Genomic DNA, 19,378 nt, shown 5'->3' on the forward strand with positions numbered 1-19,378 from the left:
TACCCAAGAGAAGTGAAAGCACATGTACAAAAAGATTTATACAAGAACATTCATAGCAGCCTTACTCCTAAGAACTAAAAACTGGAAATGACCCAATTGTCCATTAAGAATAAAGTGAGGTATATTTATACAATTAATAAAAATCATCAATAAAAAGAATGAAATACAGATAATACAATGACATGAATGAATCTCAAAAATATTATGTTAAGTCAAAAAAGCAAACATAAAAAAGTCCATATGATTCCATTTACATGTAACTCAAGACTAGACAAAATTAACCTCTGGTAATAAAAATCAGAATAATGACTGCCTCTGAGTGGGAGATGGGGAGTGATGCCTGGAAAGGAGCATGAGGGAACTTTCCAGGGTGATGGAAAGTTGTATATCTTGACTGGGGTTGTGATTACATGGGAATATATTTGCTGAAATTCATCATCATACATTTAAAATCTATGTATTATACTGTATGTGAATTATATCTCAAATTTTAAGTTTTATAAAAATGTACATCATCTATAGGTGACATTATAGTGTCCTTAAAAGAGAGATAATATTACTACCTCATGGGGTGGTTAAATGAGATCATGTATAAAGCACTTAGAACAGTGCCTACCATGTAGTAAGCCCTCAGTGTTAGCCATTATTATGCTGATAATGTCATTCTCTGGCTTAAAACCTTATGATGGCATAAATAATAAAATCCAAACTCCATATTTTGGCCTACAACATCCTATGTGATCTAGCCCCCATCTACATCTTCAGTCTCATCATTATTTCCCTCACTCACTACAGTCTATACACTAGCCTTCTTTCCCTTTATTGAACAATACTGAGAACATTCCCATGTGGGGTCTTTGTACTTGCTAACCCCTCAGCTGAGAGAGCTCTTTGACAAAGTCTTCACATGGTTGGCTCTTTCTTTTAACTCTGATCTCAGATTAAATATTGCCCACTTGAAGAGACATTCCCTGACCATTTTATTTTTCATTATCTGTCTCCTCCCAGTGGCACTGCTAGTCTATGAAACAGAAACTGTCTGACTTGTTCACAGTTGTATCCTCGGTACCTAGAACAATGGCAGGCACCAATAAATATTTGTTAAAAGAATGAATAAGTGAATAATTTCCAGTTTTCTGACTTGTGCAAATGAATAGATAGTATGCATTCATTTGCTGAGATAGGGAATACTGGAAGAGTGTGTGCAAGAATGTGTTACAGTTTACATTTTTAAACATCAAACAAAGCAAATACTGAACAAAATAATCAAAACCACCAAATTTTAGGGTTTTCTGTCTCTGGCAAAAGACTACATTTAGACTATACCAAAGCATTCTGTCAGCTCTTCTCTTAAATATCTCCTAAAGAAAGAAAGTCTTTTTGTCTCAGTAATGTTTTTAACCTCTAAATTAGAAATCAAAAATTTTTTAAATTTCTAGCCTTATAATTTGAACACACATCTTCTAGAGAATAAAATATGTCTTATTATTCCTTAAATTTTTAATGCATGAAGATTGCTATTACAGTATTCAGACTATTATACTAGTAGGACTTGTCTTTCTGGGCTATTTTAAACATGTAAAGCTTTCCCTCCCCAATCAAAGTGTCTATAACCAAACCTCAAATTACAGAATCAGTGCTATTATAGTTATTTAATACCATTTGAAAAAGTCTTTCACTGAATTTTTAAGAGGAAAAAAAGTTAAGCATTCTAATAAACCTTACCTTCGTTTGCAAATCAGGAACCACAAAGCTGATGCCAAAGCAAAGAAACCAATTCCCAAAGTAACAGCACCAGCAGCCAGAAAATAAGTTAAGTGGTTAAAAAAACCTATACAAATAAATTATAAAAGATTATTTCATGCATGTATCTTCATTCTCTAGGTAAAATTAAATGACATAATAATATGAATGCTATGACATACTGTAGTGTTAAAACATTAACCAGGAAGTTGGGAAACCTGAATTCTAGGCTCCTGTGCAATACTAACAAATTTCAACACAAGGCCTCATGGTGAGTAGGGTCCAGGGTGCATTCCTCTGACCCTGCCTCGATTTGATATCTAGGTTTTGTTTGTTTTTGTACAGCTGTCACCTCCTTTTTTCTTATCTAGCTTTCTGCTTTCCCAGTCTAGCTGTAAATTTTTGTTATTTTTCCAGTATCATTCTTTGCAGTCCTCCAACATAAGACACTTTGCATTTTAAAATTTGTATTATCAATCACTACAAGAAGGCAGATGGAGGGTAATAAAGAACAAATATGAGGAACTTTAAAATATTTTAGAAATCTTCGTTTTATCTCTATTTTATCTCAGGAACAATAAAAGATCATGGCCAAAAGCTAAATAAAAGCAATATAAAATAATAGCATATCACAAGTTTAAAATTGGAAAAGCCTATAGGAATTATGTGGTATAACTCCTTCATTTTACAGATGATAAAATTGAGGTCTAGGTAAGAGCGAGACCTGAACTGAGATTAGGCAGCAGATTAAAGCCAGTCTTCTGTTTTTTTCTATTATCTTATCCCTTCTATAAACCATCTTAATAGTGGTATGTATTGAAAAGAATTAGGAATAAAGAATGCACGAGGTATTTATAGACAGGTTGGTCAAGTATTCCTTAAGATTCTGAAATCTGATACCTAACCATAAAGCAAGCTGTAGGAAGCTTTCACAAAAAGCTGTATAGAACCCAAAGGGCCTTAAAACAATTTAAGAGTACAGCTGACCCTTAAACAATGTGAGGATTAGGGGCACCAACCTATGCACACTCACAAATCTACATATAACTTTTGACTCTCCGAAAACTTAACTACTTATGTACATACATATATAAACAACAGCCTACTGCAGACTGGAAGCCGCACCAATAACATAAACAGTCGATTAACACATATTTTGTATGTTCTATGTATTATATACTGTAGTCTTACAATAAATAAGCTAAAGAAAAGAAAATGTTATTAAGAAAATTATAGGGAGGAGAAAATACATTAATAGTCCTATACTATATTGAAAATCATCCACATATAAGTGGACCCTCACAGTTCAAACCCATGTTGTCCAAGGGTCAACTGCATATTACCTGGGAAAAAAGGGTTTAAAAGTATAAAACTATAGAGAACAAACTGATGATTACCAGAGGGGATGGGTTAAAAAGATGATGGGGATTAAGGATGCACTTGTGATGAGCGCCAGGTGTTGCATAGAAATGTTGAATCACTAAATTGTACACCTGAAATTAATATTATACTGTATGTTAATTAACTGGAATTTAAATAAAATCTTAAAAAAATAAAACTAATGGAAGATCTTTATCTGTGAACTTATTATAAGTTCCACTAAAAATATGACATGATAAAGACTTTGTATTTCCCATATTTTTGTTTCCTAAGTAATTTCCAGCTTCCAAGATGATGCCTCTCAAATCATAGTTTTCTTTGGGTTCAGAAAATGTCTACATTTGGGAATTAATTAATGGTACCAAAAAATTATAGAAGGCTATTTATCAAAGTGATACTTACAATACAAAAAAAAAAAAAAACTTCTAAGTAAAACAATTTAGGAAGGCAATTAAATAAGTTATGATGATGTTACATATGAAAAATATCATATTCTTTAATTATTTAGTGCAGGGTTTCTCAACATCAATACTATTGATCTTTTGGATCAGATAATTTGTTGTAGGGATTGTTCTATGCATTGTACCAAAGATGTCTACAGGCAAATGTATTCTGGGGGGCAAAACTGCCCCAGCTGAGAATCACTGGCAGAGTGGTATAACAAAATATCAGACAGTATTCACTGATAAAAGCAAGATTGGTAAAATGCATATTTTTTAAAAATTAAAAAGACATAATCATACTCAAATATAAGATAAAGATTTCTAGGGGCACCTGGCAGCTCAGTCAGAAGAACATGTGACTCTTGATCTGGGGGTCATGAGTTCGAGCCCCACACAGTGTGTAGAGATTACTTAAATAAATAAAACTTTGGGGAAAAAAAGATAAAGATTTCTACGGACAAAAAAATAAAAGCAACACAGAGAAATAAGTAGAGGCTAAAACCACAGGCATATGAAGCACCGAGATCTGCAAGCAAGAATTAGCTAGAAGAAGCAGAGAAAATCACTGAGATAAGACCTAGACCAAATCATCCTTTGGCACTGTGAATGACTCTACATTAACAAAATCTCTGAGGGAAGGGGGTCCTGAACCACTAATAGAAGACCAAGAAGGAATCTTAGAAAATGAAAAATTCAAAAATTTTAAGATAAATTCTTCTTTGAACACAATTAATGAGATGAAATATAACACCTAATTACTTAAAGAAATGAAACTCACCTAATTACTTAAAGAAATGAAAAATATAAGGAAATATGAGATTGGAAAAGATTAAGAATATATAATATAAAAGTAATAGGGTTCCTAAAAGAAAAAATAGAGTAGTAGAAAAGCAATATTCAGGGAAATAACCTAAGAAGGATTTAAAAAAATTTTTAAATTTATATAGTAAAATTCATTTGTGTGTGTGTGCAGTTCTGTAAGTTTTGACAAATACAAAAAATATCTGTCACAGCACCATAACCAAGTTATGTGAGACTTCCATCACCTCCCCAAATTTCCTCATACTGCCTCTTAGTGGTCAAGCACTAATTTCTGGCAACCATTGTTTATTTTCCATCCCTATTCTCCATCCTTATACTTTTGCCTTATATGAATTTCATATAAATGGAATCATACAGCACGTGGCCTTTTGAGTCTGGCCTTTTTCACTTAGCATAATGCATCTGACATTCACTTACATTGTGTTGCATGTATTAATAGTTTGTTTCTTTTTATTGCTGAATAACATTCCATTTTACAGATGTACCACAGTTTGTGCATTCCCCAGCTGAGAGACATTTGTTTGTTTCCAGTTTGGGGTTGTTAGATTAAAGCTACTATATATTTGCATTAAGGTGTTTGTTTGAACATAAATTTTTATTTCAGTAGTGTCATGTAGTAAATATATATTTAAATGTGTAAGAAACTGCCATGCTGCTTTCCAAAGTGTCTGTATCATCTTGATTTCCCACCACCATTATATGATAATTCCACTTGCTCTGCATCATCACCACCGCTTGATATTGTTAGCTTTATTTCAGTCATTCTAATAGATGTACAGTGGTATCTCACTGTGGGTTTTTTTTTTTTTTCTCACTGTGGTTTTAATTTGCATTTCCTTAATGAATAATGATGTTGAGCATCTTTGCATGTGCTTATTTGCCATCCATATGTCTTCTTCAGTGAAGTATTTGTTTACATCTTTGCTGATTTTTTGGAATTCCTCAAGTCCTTGGTCAGAGACATGATTTGGAAATATTTTCTCCAAGTCTATGGCTTGTCTTTTCAATTCTCTTAAGAGTGTCTTTCACAGGGTGCCTGGGTGGCTCAGATGGTTAAGCGTCTGCCTTCGGCTCAGGTCATGATCCCAGGGTCCTGGGATCGAGTCCCGCATCGGGCTCTCTGCTCAGCAGGGAGCCTGCTTCTCCCTCTGCCTCTCTCTGTCTCTTATGAATAAATAAATAAAATCTTAAAAAAAAAAAAAAGAGTGTCTTTCACAGAGCAAAACTTTTAAATTTTGGTGATGTCTAATTTATAAAGTTTTTCCTTGTATGGATTGTGTTATGATCCTATCTAAGAACTCTTTGCCTAACCCAGGCCACAGAGATTTTCTCCTATGTTTTCCTATAAAGGATTTATAGTTTTATGTTTCACATTTAATTTATGATTTATTTTGAATGAATTTTTACATAGGTGTAAGGCATGGGTCAAGTTCCTTTCCCCCCCCTTTGGATATGTATATCCAGTGGCTCCAACACCATTTGTTGAAAAGACTATCCTTTCTTCACTGAGTTGCTTTTGCACCCTTGTCAAAAATCAAGTAGCGGGCGCCTGGGTGGCTCAGTTGGTTAGGCGACTGCCTTCGGCTCAGGTCATGATCCCAGGGTCCTGGGATCGAGTCCCGCATCGGGCTCCCTGCTCTGTGGGGAGCCTGCTTGTCCCTCTCCCACTCCCCCTGCTTGTGTTCCCTCTCTCGCTGTGTCTCTCTCTGTCAAATAATAAATAAAATCTTAAAAAAAAAAAAATCAAGTAGCTATATTTGTGTCAGTCTCTTTCTGGAATCTTTATTCTGTCCTCTTGATATATATTGTCTATCCTTTTGCCAGTAACAACAACAACAATAATAACTGATATTCATATAGTAAATACTACATGCCAGGCACTGCTCAGTGTATTATATATTTAAACTCCTTTAATTCTCACAACAACTCTGAGTTAAATACTATTATTTCCTCATTTTCTAGATGCAGAAACAATTGAGACAAAATAAAGTTAAGAAACTTGCTTGAAGGCACACAACCACTAAGTGAGGGAACAATAGTAATCTAAAAATTGCTAAGGTCCTTCCTTATCTAGATAGGGTGGAGAATAGAGACCCTTAATATCTTTAGATCTGTTAGAAAAAAACCAATTAAGTAAGGATGCTAAATATTTAAGGATATCATAAAAAAGAGTATCTAAATGGCCAATAAACATATGAAAACTTCATTAACAATCAGGGAAGTACTAATTAAACCACAATGAGGTAATAACAACTACTCTATACGATGCCTAAAATGCAAATGACAGAAAATGTCAATTGTTGCCAAGGAGGCAGAGTAACCTGAATTCTCATTCACCATTAGTGCGAATGTAGTTTTGTACAATACTTTGGAAAATTGTTTGGCTCTATTATTAAAGCTGAACATATGCATACCCATGACCCAACAATTTTTAGACATTTACCAAAATGATACGTATACATATACATTCAGAAAAATATGTACTACGTTTATAGCATCACTATTTGAGACAGCCACAAATTAGAAACTGCACAAATGCCCATCAACAGTTGAATGGATAAATTTCAAAAACTGAATTGATTTAAGAAACCAAATATTCTATAAATGGGAAAGAACAGACTACAACTATGCACAACAAAATAGATAAATTTCATAAATAATGTTGGGCAAAAGAAGGCCGACATAAAATTCAAACACAGGTATTTGGGGAGTTCAGGAATGCTGGTAATGTTCTGTTTCTTGAGCTGGGTGCTGGTCACATAGGTGTGTTCAATGAAAATTCATCAAGGTTAACACTTAAGACTTATGAATAAACTAGATATATATGTATCAGCATGAATAGAACTGAAAAACACAATGTTCAGTGCAAAAAGCAATTCCCATAAATTCATGTTCAATTATTCCAATTATGTATTGATTCCATGTATGCACATTAAAAGAAAACACAAAATAATACTATTTCAAAAAAATTAATGTAATAGAAGTATTAAAATACATTAAATTCATTATATTTGTTGTGTCTGGAGAGGGAATGAGGGGAATGGGACTATGGATGGAACATAAGCTTAGACTTTATCTGTAATGTTTTATTTCTATAAAAAACTAAAGATCTGAAGCTTATATGATCAAAAACCATGTATTTAGTAGATTACATGGGTGTTTGTTATCCTTTGTCCTTTTCCTTTTTCTTTGCACTTTTCTGGTTTCCTCAAATATTAAAAAAATATATAAAAATAATATAATTTCAATTTTGTGAAAAAGACAGAAAGAAGGAAGGAAGGAAGGAAGGAAGGAAGGAAGGAAGGAAAGAAAGAAAGAAAGAAAGAAAGAAAGAAAGAAAGAAAGAAAGAAAGAAAGAAAGAAAGAAAGAAAGAAAAAAAAAAAAAAAGAAAGAAAGAGGAGAAACATTTGTATAAGGAAAATAATCAACAATGGTTATCCCTGGAGTAAGGGCTTATAGTTACAATTTTCTATTCTAGACTTTGTGTGTGTGTGTATTATCTACCATGAGTATCTAGAAAATTGAGAAAAAAAATTTTTGAAGCTTCTTATGTAATTCCTGACACCTTTACTTCGATACTACAAGTCTCCTTATAGAACTTTATTGTTATCACTGTGATTATAGCCCACTTAGCTGTCTCCCCTGAAGATCCCTGCCCTCCTCTATCTTTTCTTTTTTTTTCAAATCTCCATTAAGCAAGAAAATAGGTGTGATTAGTACACCATCATAGTCCCTGGTTTAAACAGGTCATTTACATCTCAGGGAAATCCTTATCAGGTATAAAGAACCTGAAAGTTTCCAAACCACTTTACCAAGAGAAAGACAAATTACATATTTGTTAATACCTTCAACAAGTCACACATTCTCTCTAAATCAAAATGTAAAATGAAAAGGCTGGACTCTGATCATTAAGATCCCTTTCTCACTTTAAAGTTTTAGTCAATATATATACAAAGGTAGTATTTTTACTTTCTTGATTCTGCTCTTAAGTATCCTGTCTAAAGTAATGACTTTATTGGGGTGCCTGGGTGGCTCAGTTGGTTTTAAGCAGCAGGCTCTTGATTTCGGCTCTGGTCATGATCTCAGGGTCCTGGGATTGAGCCCTACATTGGGCTCTGCGCTCAGCGGGGACTCTACTTGAGGGTTCTGTCTTTCCCTCTCCTTTGCCCCCCCACCCCCACTCATCGCGTGCACCTCTCTCTCTAAAAATAAATAAGTAAATCACAAATAAAGTAATGACTCCTCACTTTCAGCAGTTACTCTATCATTTCACTTTGTTTCTTTGTCTTTAATAATTACTATTGTAAATAATTTTCTTTACTGGTTTATTGTCTATTCTGTCTTCCTCTACCAGAAGATAAATCTTTTTCATTATGGTATTCTTGGAGTTTAGAAAAATGACTGGTTACTCAAGAAATGATTGAATATTCAATAAACGAATGATAGGCACTGTGCTAAATGCTAGTATTACAAAAATGAATAATATAACTATGTTGTTTATAATATAAGTATGTAATAATATAAGTATGTATGTAAGAAAGTCATACATGTGAAAAGGAATAAATGCAATTAAAAAGTATATAAGTGTTATAAAGGAAGAAATAAGTACAAAATGTGGTCACAGGTAGATTTATAAAAAGGGTAAATTTTTAAAAGCTCCATAGTTTAGTTAAACATTGCCTGAGAATTTTCTATTGCCAAACCTTTGTCAAGAATTGGTGATTGAAAGATAAATAACACATGATCACAGAGTTTATAATCTGCAGGAGACAAGACATTTAAATGGATATATTCAGGGGTGCCTGGGTGGCTCAGTCGTTGAGTGTCTGCCTTCGGCTCAGGTCATGATCTCAGGATCCTGGGATCGAGCCCCACATCGGGTCCCTGCTCGGCAGGAAGCCTGCTTCTCCCTCTCCCACTCCCCCTGCTTGTGTTCCCTCTCTCGCTGTGTCTCTCTCTCTGTCAAATAAATAAATAAAAATCTTTAAAAAAATAAAAAATAAATGGATATATTCATTAAAATATTCTAAGTGCTATGATAATGACCTTTTGACAGTGCTAAGACAACAGGAGTTTGACCAAGTACAGGTACAGTCCTAGAGATAACACCTCAGCTGAATCTTACAAACTGAGTAAGAGATAGCTAGGCAAGAACATTCAGTCCTTTTTTTAAAAGATTTTATTTATTTATTTGATAGAGTGAGTGAGAAAGACAGCACAAGTAGGGGACAGAGGGAGAGGGAGAAGCAGGCTCCCCACTGAGCAGAGAGCCCAATGCAGGGTTCAATCCCAGGACCCTGAGATCATGACCTGAGCTGAAGGTAGCCAGCTTACCCAGGCACCCCAAGAACATTAAGTCTTAAATCTTAAAATAAATAAAACTCTCTCTTGGCAGCACCCTCCAGCCTTTTTTTTTTTTGGTACTATTTGCAGTCTAAATGAGAATTCCTACTTCTTCACATCTATTTCCAAGGCCATTAATAACTTCATTAACACAAAAATCAAAAGGTCACTATTGGCCACTCTCTCTTTTGCCTTGGCATCAGTAAAATAAATTCACTTAGTTTTCCTTCCATTTATGTATCTATACCTTTATTGCCTTTGTAGGTCCCTCTTTGTTAGCCCATCTATCCTTTAACATATGTATCTATATCTATTCTTTATATTGATATAAAGGATATATCTTTATATAGTTATAAATGTATGTATGTATATATCTGTCCTTTAACATATCTGTCTAGATTTAGATAGATATATAGAGGTATTTAAAGGATATAGATAGATATAGATGTTATCTATATACACCTATATCTATCACTTTTCCCAGAATTATTGTAGGAGTGTTTTCAGATTATTTTTTGCAATAATTCCAGAACTACAAGTCCTGTTTTATTTTTTGAGTATTCACAAATTACCTGTTTATTATACTCTTTTAGAATTTTGCCAGATTTCAGTCTCAGGTTTACTCCAATTCAACAAAAATCTTTATTTATTTTTAAGATTTTATGTATTTATTTGAGAGAGAGTGAGCAAGTAGGGGAGGAGCAGAGGGGGAGGGATAAGGAAGGGAAAGAATCTCAAGCCGACTCTGTGCTGAGTGTGGAGCCCCTTATGGGGCTTGATCTCACAACCCTGAGATCATGACCCAAGCCGAAACCAAGAGTTGGTCACTTACTGACTGAGCCACCCAGGTACCCAATCAACAAAAATCTTTTGAACACCAAATATGTGTAGAACACTGTTTCAGATATCAAGTGAGGGATAAAAAGCCATTTAAATAAGAATGACTCCTTGCCCTAAAGGTTTAAAAATCTATAATGAGATATAAGCAAGACCGATATGCAACCAGTATAAAAAGTTGACCATACTTTTTTAGTTAGTGTTTGTTCCAAGTGGTTATAAGACTAACTAGATCTGTCTGCAAATATAGAAAAGTTACTTACTGTGCTGGCTGGACTTTAATGTTCTTATTTGAAAAATGGGAGTCATACTATCTATCTTACACAATTAGAATTAGAAATAAATGAGATAATGTTGCAAGGAATTAATAACATAAAAAAAACCAGGAAGACATCTCAAACTTAACATGCATATACCAGGCTATAAAGCAAGAAAGACTCAACAAGTTTTATAGAATCATTTTACACATACCACATTCTCTGAAAATTATGAAATTAATAACCTAATATATACCCTAAGAAAAGCTCCCATACTTGTGAAATTTAAAATCACACTGTAAACAACTCACGCATTAAAGAAGAAATCAGTGGAAGTTTAAAAATACATAGATGTAATGAATAATGATATGTACAAAGACTTGTAGCAACAAAGCTGGAGCCAAATTCAAGGGAAATGTATGGCCCTAAATGCATATATTAGAAAAGAAAGCTGAGGGGCGCCTGGGTGGCTCAGTTGTTAAGCGTCTGCCTTCGGCTCAGGTCATGATCCCAGAGTCCTGGGATCGAGCCCCGCATTGGGCTCCCTGCTCGGCAGGAAGCCTGCTTCTCCCTCTCCCACTCCCCCTGCTTGTGTTCCCTCTCTCGCGGTGTCTCTCTCTGTCAAATTAATTAATTAATTAATTAAAAAAAAAAGAAAGCTGAAAAATAATGAGCTTATCATTCAAATTGCAAGTTGAAAAAGACCAGCAAAATAAGCCCAAATAATGTAGAGAAAAGAAATAATGAACAGAAATTAATGGGATAAAAATTAAGATTTTTGGTAAAGACTAGTAAGATTGACAAATCTCTAGTTAGATTAACAACCAAGTAAAGAAAGGTATAAGTAAACAATATTTAAAATGAAGAAAGAACATAATTACAATTACAGCAGAGTTTAAAATAAGAAAATACTTTGAACAAATTTATGCTAATACATTTTAAAACTTATACAAAATTATATGTACCTAAAAAGTGACTCAAGAAGTAATAGAAAACCTAAATGAACATGTATCCATTAAACTGAATCAGCAGTTACAAAATTTCCCCCAAAGAAAACAGCAGGCCCCAATAACTTTACAATTTCTACTGTATACCCATGATTCAAGTATTTCTTATCTTATACAAGCTCTTCCAGAAAATAGAAAGAGATTTCTGGTTGTTTGTCCAAATACATTTTCCTCTTCTTCCCAGGCAAAAAGCTAGACTACTGTGTCCCAGCTTTCCATACCATTAGGTGAAGCCATATGACTGAGTTCTAAACAATGGAATTTGAATGGAAGTGATGTCATAAAAACCTCTCAAGCACCTTTCTCCATGTTCTTTCTCCTTTGAGGTTTGACTGGGATAGAAATTATCCCCAGGGAACTTTGGAGCCATGTGTCACCATGATCTAATTAACATTTATAGAACACTCAACCCAAATAAAATGAAAACACAACATTATCAGGATTTTTGCAGAACTTAGGGGAAAATTTACACCAAAAAACTGCAGTATTAGGAAAAAATGTGTGAAAAACCTTAAAAACTAAAGTAGAGCAGATTAAGCCCAAAGTAAACAGAAGAAAAAGAATATTAAAAAACTAAAGTGAAAACCAATGAAATAGAAAACAAAACAATCCATATGGAAAAATCTAGCAATAGATATGCAAAAAATAAAGAAAAAGGAATCCAACTATATCACTAAAGAAAGCCAACATACCATGGAAGAGAGCAGGAGAAGAAAGGATGTAGGAAATCTATAGAAACAACCATAAAACAATAACAAAATGGCAATAAAAACATATCTATCAATAATTACTTTGAATGTAAATGGACTAACTGCTCCAATCAAAAGACACAGGGTGGAAAAGTGGATTAAAAAAAACAAACAAGACCCATCTATATGCTGCCTGTAAGAGACTTATTTCAGACCTAAAGACACCTGAAGATTGAAAGTGTGGAGATGGAGAAAGAGTCATCATGCAAATGGATGTCAAAAGAAAGCCATAGTAGCAATACTTGTATTGGACAAAATAGACTTTATTTTATTTTTTTTAATAGTTCAATTTATCACCTTTTTAAAAAATATTTTATTTATTTATTTGACAGAGAGAGACACAGCGAGAGAAAAAGCACAAGCAGGGGGAGTGGGAGAGGGAGAAGCAGGCTTCCCGCTGAGCAGGGAGCCCGATGCGGGGCTCGATCCCAGGACCCTGGGATCATGAGCTGAGCCGAAGGCAGACACTTAACCAACTGAGCCACCCAGGCGCCCCACAAAATAGACTTTAAAACAAAGACTATAACAAGAGACAAAGAAGGACACTATATAATAATAAGCAGGACAATCCATCAAGAAGATATAACAATTGTAAATATTTTATGCATCCAATATAGGAGCACCCAAATACATAAAACAGTTAATAGCAAAATAAAGAAAATAATTGATAATGATACAATAATAACAGGGGACTTTAACACCCCACTTACATTGATGGAGAGATTATAAACGTTGATGGAGAGAAAATAAATAAGGAAAGAGTGGTTTTGAATGACACACTGGACTAAATGGAGTTAACAGATATATTCAGAACATTCCATCCTAAAGCAGCAGAATACTTTTCTTTCTTTTTTTTTTCTAAAGATTTTATTTATTTATTCATGAGAGACACAGAGAGAGAGAGAAGCAGAGGGAGAAGCAGGCTTCCTGCTAAGCAGGGAGCCCGATGCGGGACTTGATCCCAGGACCCTGGGATCATGACCTGAGCCGAAGGCAGACGCTTAACCATCTGAGCCACCCAGGCGCCCCCCCCTTTTTTTTTTCTAAAGCAAATACTTTTCAAGTGCACATGGAACATTCTCCAGAAGAGATCACATATTAGGCCACAAGATAAGTCTCAAAACTGAAAAAAAATCAAAGTTATACCATGCATCTTTTCTGACCACAACACTATGAAACTAGAAATTAACCACGAAAAAATTTGGAAGGATCACAAATACATGGTGGTTAAATAACATGCAACCAAACAATGAATGGGTCAACCACAAACTAAAAGAAGAAATAAAAATTACATGGAAACAAATGAAAATGAAAACACAATAATCTAAAATGTTTGGGATGCAGCAAAAGCAATTCTAAGAGGGAAGTTAATAGCAATACAGGCGTACCTCAAGAGGAACGAAAAATCTCAAATAAACAACCTAACCTTATGTCTAAAGGAGTTAGAAAAAGAACAAACAAAACCCAAACCCAGCAAAAGGAAAGACAGAATAATATTATAGCAAAAATAAGTGATATAGAAACTAAAAAACCCAGTAACAGATTAATGAAAACAGGAACTGGTTCTTTGAAAAGATCAACAAAATTGATATACCTTTAGCCAAACTTATCAAAAAGAGGGGAGGAAGGGAGAAAGAGAAAGGACCCAAATAAAATCACTAATGAAGAGGAGAAATAACAACCAACACCACAGAAATACAAAAAGTTGTAACAGAATATTATGAAAACCTATATGCTAACAAACTGAACAACTCAGACGAAATGGATAAATTCCTAGTAACATATAACCTACCAAAACTAAAGTAGGAAGAAATAGAAAATTTGAACAGCTTACCAGCAATGAAACTGAATCAGTAATCAAAAAACTCCCGAAAAATAAAAGTCCAGGATCAGGCAGCTTCACAGGCAAATTCTACCAAACATTTAAAAAGAGCTAATACCTATTCTTCTCAAACTATTCCAAAAAATAGAAATGGAAGGAAAACTTCCAAATTCTTTCTATGAGGCCAGCATTATCCTGATACCAACACCAGATAAAGACACTACAAAAAAAAGAGAACTACAGGTCAGTATCTCTGATGAACATAGATGAAAAATCTCAGCAAAATATTAGCAAACCGAATCCAACAATACATTAAAAAAATCATTTATGATGATCAAGTGGCATTTACTCTGGGGATGCAAGGGTGGTTCAATATAGATAAAACAATCAATGTAGTATGTCACATCAATAAGAGAAAGGATAAAAAACATAGGATAGTTTCTTTTTTTTAAGTTTTTGTTTATATTCCAGTTAGTTAATGTACAGTATAATATTAGTTTCAGGTATACAATATAGTGATTCAACACTTCCATACAACACCCGGTGCTCATCACAAGTGCCCTCCTTAATCTCCATCATCTATTTAACCCTCCCCTACCCACTTCCATTCTGGTAACCATCACGTTGTTCTCTATAGTTAACAGACTGTTTCTTGGTTTGTCTTTCTCTCTCTCTCTCCCTTCGCTCATTTGTTTTGTTTCTTAAATTCCACATATTTGTGAATTCATATGGTATTTATCTTTCTCTGACTTATTTCACTTAGTATAACACTCTCTAGTTCCATCCATGTCATTACAAATAACAAGATTTCATTATTTTTTATGGCTAAATAATATTCCATTATATATTTATATGTGTGTGTGTATACATACATACACACACATATATATATACATACATACTACCTCTTCTTTATCCATTCATCAGTCGATGGACACTTGGGCTGTTTCCATAATTTGGCTATTGTAGATAATGCTACTATAAATATCAGGGTGATGTATACCTTGAACACATTTAATTCAATCCCTATCAAAATACCAACAGCATTTTTCACAGAGCTAGAACAAACAATCCTAAAATTTGTATGGAGCCACAGAAGACCCCGAATAGCAAAAGCAATTTTGAAAAAAAAAAAAAAAGGAAAATGAGGAATCACAATTCTGGACTTCCAGTTACATTACAAAGCTGTAGTGATTTAAACAGTATGGTACTAGCATTAAAAGAGACACATTCAAAAAGAAGGAATGAATATACAATGAGAAAAAAACAATCTCTTCAACAAATGATGTTGGGAAAACTGGACAGCCACATGCAAAAGAATGAAGCTGGACCACTTTCTTTGGCTATCTACAAAAATAAATTCAAAATGGATTAAAGACCTATATGTGAGACCTGTAACCATAAAAATTCTAGAGAGCACAGGCAGTAATTTCTCTGACATAGGCTCTAGAAACATTTTTCTAGATATGTCTCCTGAGGCAAGGGAAATAAAAGAGAAAATAAGCTATTGGGACTACATCAAAAGAAAAAGCTTCTGCACAGCAAAGGAAATAATCAACAAAACTAAATGGCAACCTATGGACTGAGAGAAGATCATTTGCAAATGACATATCTGATAAAGGGTTAGTATCTAAAATATATAAAGAACTGATAACAACTTAACACCCTAAAAACAAATAATCCAATTAAAAATAGACAGAAGACATGACCAGACATTTCTCCAAAGAAGACAGCCTAATGGCCAACAGACACATGAAAAGATGCTCAATACCACTGGTCATCAGGGAAATGCAAATCAAAACCACAATGAGATATCACCTCACACTTGTCAGAATGGTGAAACACAAAACACAAGAAACAAGTATTGGCAAGGATGTGGAGAGAAAGGAACCCTCTTGCACTGTTGGTGGGAATGCAAATGGTGTAATCACTGTGGAAAACAGTATGGAGATTCCTCAAAAAGTTAAAAATAGAGCTATACTTTGATCCAGTGTTTGCACTACTGGGTATTTACCCCCAAAATACAAAAACACTAATTAAGAGGGATACATGAACCCCTATGTTTATTGCAACATTAGTTTCAGTAGCCAAACTATGGAAGCAGCCCAAGTGATCATCAATAGATGCATGGATGAAGATGTGGTATACCAACAGACACATGAAAAGATGCTCAACATCAGTCATCATCAGGGAAATATATATCAAAACTACAATGAGATATCACCTCACACCTGTTAGAATCGCTAAAATCAAGAAGACAAGAAACAACAAATGCTGGCAAGGATGTGGAGAGAAAGGAACCCTGGTGCACTGTTGGCAGGAATATAAATTGGTAAAACCACTGTGGGAAACAGTATGGAGGTTCCTCAAAAAATTACAAATAGAATTACCATACATTCCCATAATTCCACTTTTGGGCATTTACCCAGGGAAAATGAAAACACTAATTCCAGAAGACATATGCACCCCCAGGTTTATTTCAGCATGACTTACAATAGCCAAGATATGGAAGCAACCTAAATGTCCATCAGTAGATGAATGAATAAGTAAAATGTGCTGTATATATACAATGAAATATTGCACAGCCATAAAAAGGATGAGATCATGCCATTTGAGACAACATGGATGGACCTAAAGGGTCCTAAATGAAATAAGTCAGACTGAGAAAGACAAATACCATGATTCTACTCATAAATGGAATCTGAAAAAAATGAGTAAACAAAAAACAATCAGAACTACAAATACAATGAATAAACTGATGATTGCCAGAGGGGAGGGGGATGGGAAGTTGGGTAAAATGGATGAATGGGAAAAGTAGATACAGGCCTCCAGTTATGGAATGAGTAAGCCGCAGGAATAAAAATCAGAGCAGAAGGAATATACTCAACGATATTGTAATAGCTATGTAATGGGACAGATGATAGCTATACTTGTGGTGAACACAGTATAACATATAAACTTGTCAAAATTAGTGAAGTTGTACACCTGAAACTAAAGTAACATCATCAATTATACTAAATTAAAAAAAAAAAAAGATGTAAGATACACACACACACACACACACACACAATGGAATGTTACTCAGCCATAAAAAGGAATGAAATCTTGCCATTTGCAACACAGCGGATGGATCTAGAGGGTATAATGCTAAGTGAAATAAGTCAATCAGAAAAAGACAAATACCGGGGTGCCTAGGTGGCTCAGTCATTAAGCGTTTGCCTTCGGCTCAGGTCATGATCCCAGGGTCCTGGGATCGAGCCCCACATCGGGCTCCCTGCTCCGCGGGAAGACTGGTCTCCCTTTCCCACTCCCCCTGCTTGTGTTCCCGCTCTCGCTGTGTCTCTCTCTGTCAAATAAATAAATAAAATCTTAAAAAAAAAAAAAAAGAGAAAGACTAATACCATATGATTTCATGTGGAATGTGGATGTGGAATTTAAGAGGCAAAACAAATGAACAAAGAAGAGACAAACAGGTACGCCCCGGTGGCTCAGTTGGTTAAGCATCTGACTCTTGGCTAAGCATCTGACTCAGCTTAGGTCTTGATCTCAGGGTTGTGGGTGTAGGCCCTGCGTTGAGCTCTGTGCTGGACAAACAAACAAACAAACAAAAAACAGCCTCTAAAATATACAGAACAAACTGCTAGTTACCAGAGGGGAGGTTGGTAGGGGATGGGTGAAATAGGTGAAGGGGATTAAGAGTATATTTATTGTGATGTGCACTGAGTAATGTATAGAGTTGTTGAGTCACTACATTTTACACCCAAAACTAAAATAACACCATATCTTAATTATACTAGCATTTTTAAAGTGAAAAATTTTTTTTAAATTAAAACTTCTGCTCTTCAAAAGATACTACTAAAGGGTCCTGGGATCGAGCCCTACATTGGGCTCCCTTCTCTGCGGGAAGTCTGCTTCTCCCTCTCCCTTGGCCTGCTGCTCTGCCTACTTGTGCTCTTTATCTTTCTGTCACATAAATAAATAAAATCTTAAAAAAAAAAAGATGCTACTAAGAGAATGAAAAGACAAGCCACAGACTGGAGAAAATCTTAGCAAAGCACATATCTGATTGAGGACTTATACCCAGAATATGTACAGAGTTCTCAAAACTCATCAATAAGAAAACAAACAGTCCAATTAAAAGTGAGCAAATGATATGAACAGACCCTTCACCAAACAAGATATACATAATGGCAAATAAGCATATGAAAAGATTCTCCATATCATTAGGCATTAGAGAAAGACAAATTAAAATCATAATGAAATATCAGTACACACCCATTAGGATGGCTAAAATTAGAAAGACTGACCATACCAAAGGTTGGCAAGGAGGGGGAGGAATTGGAATTCTCATACATTGCTGGTGGGAATGTACAATGGTAGAATCACTTTGGAAATAGTTGGATAGTTTCATGAAACGTTAAACATATACCTACTATATGATTCAGCCATTCTATTCCTACATATTTATCCAATAAAAAAGGAAATATATGTTCATACAATTTTTATAGCAGCTTTATTTGTACTAGCCAAAAACTCTGTGGTAGGCAGAATTCTAAGATGGCCCCAGATTCCCAGCCCCTGGTATACGTGCACCTTTTCCCAGTTATTCAAGAAGCATTAATCTAGTACTACTATTAAAGGATTTTGCAGATGTTATTAAGGTCCCAAGTCAATTGAGTTTAAGATAAGGAGATGATCCATGCCTTAAACTTATGAATAAGATAGAGAGATGATCTGAGTGGGCCTGGCCTAATCATATTAGCCCTTTAAATCTGGGCCTAGAGGTCCTCAAAAAGTTAAAAATAGAACTACCTTATGCCCCAGCAAATGCACTACTAGGTATTTACCCAAAGGATACAAAAATACTGATCCAGAAGGGCACATGCACCCTGATGTTTATAGCAGCATTATCAACAATAGCCAAATTATGGAAAGAGCCCAAATGTCCACTGACTGATGAATAGATAAAGCACA

At 34.7% G+C, this 19,378-nt stretch overlaps 1 protein-coding gene across 1 annotated transcript in view; it reads right to left on the reverse strand.

Moving 5' to 3' along the window:
- The window catches only part of CUNH1orf185 (chromosome unknown C1orf185 homolog), a 98,200-nt gene that overhangs the window by 21,216 nt on the left and 57,606 nt on the right, over positions 1-19,378 (reverse strand). Inside the window, exon 3 of the mRNA XM_035018593.1 lies at positions 1,726-1,831. Within this exon, the coding sequence (XP_034874484.1) occupies positions 1,726-1,831 (106 nt within the window). The remainder of the gene's footprint in view (positions 1-1,725; positions 1,832-19,378) is intronic.

The sequence above is a fragment of the Mirounga leonina genome, unplaced genomic scaffold (genome assembly GCF_011800145.1).
Source record: "Mirounga leonina isolate KUSES-001 unplaced genomic scaffold, KU_Mleo_1.0 Mir_173, whole genome shotgun sequence".
Taxonomy (NCBI): Eukaryota; Metazoa; Chordata; class Mammalia; order Carnivora; family Phocidae; genus Mirounga; species Mirounga leonina.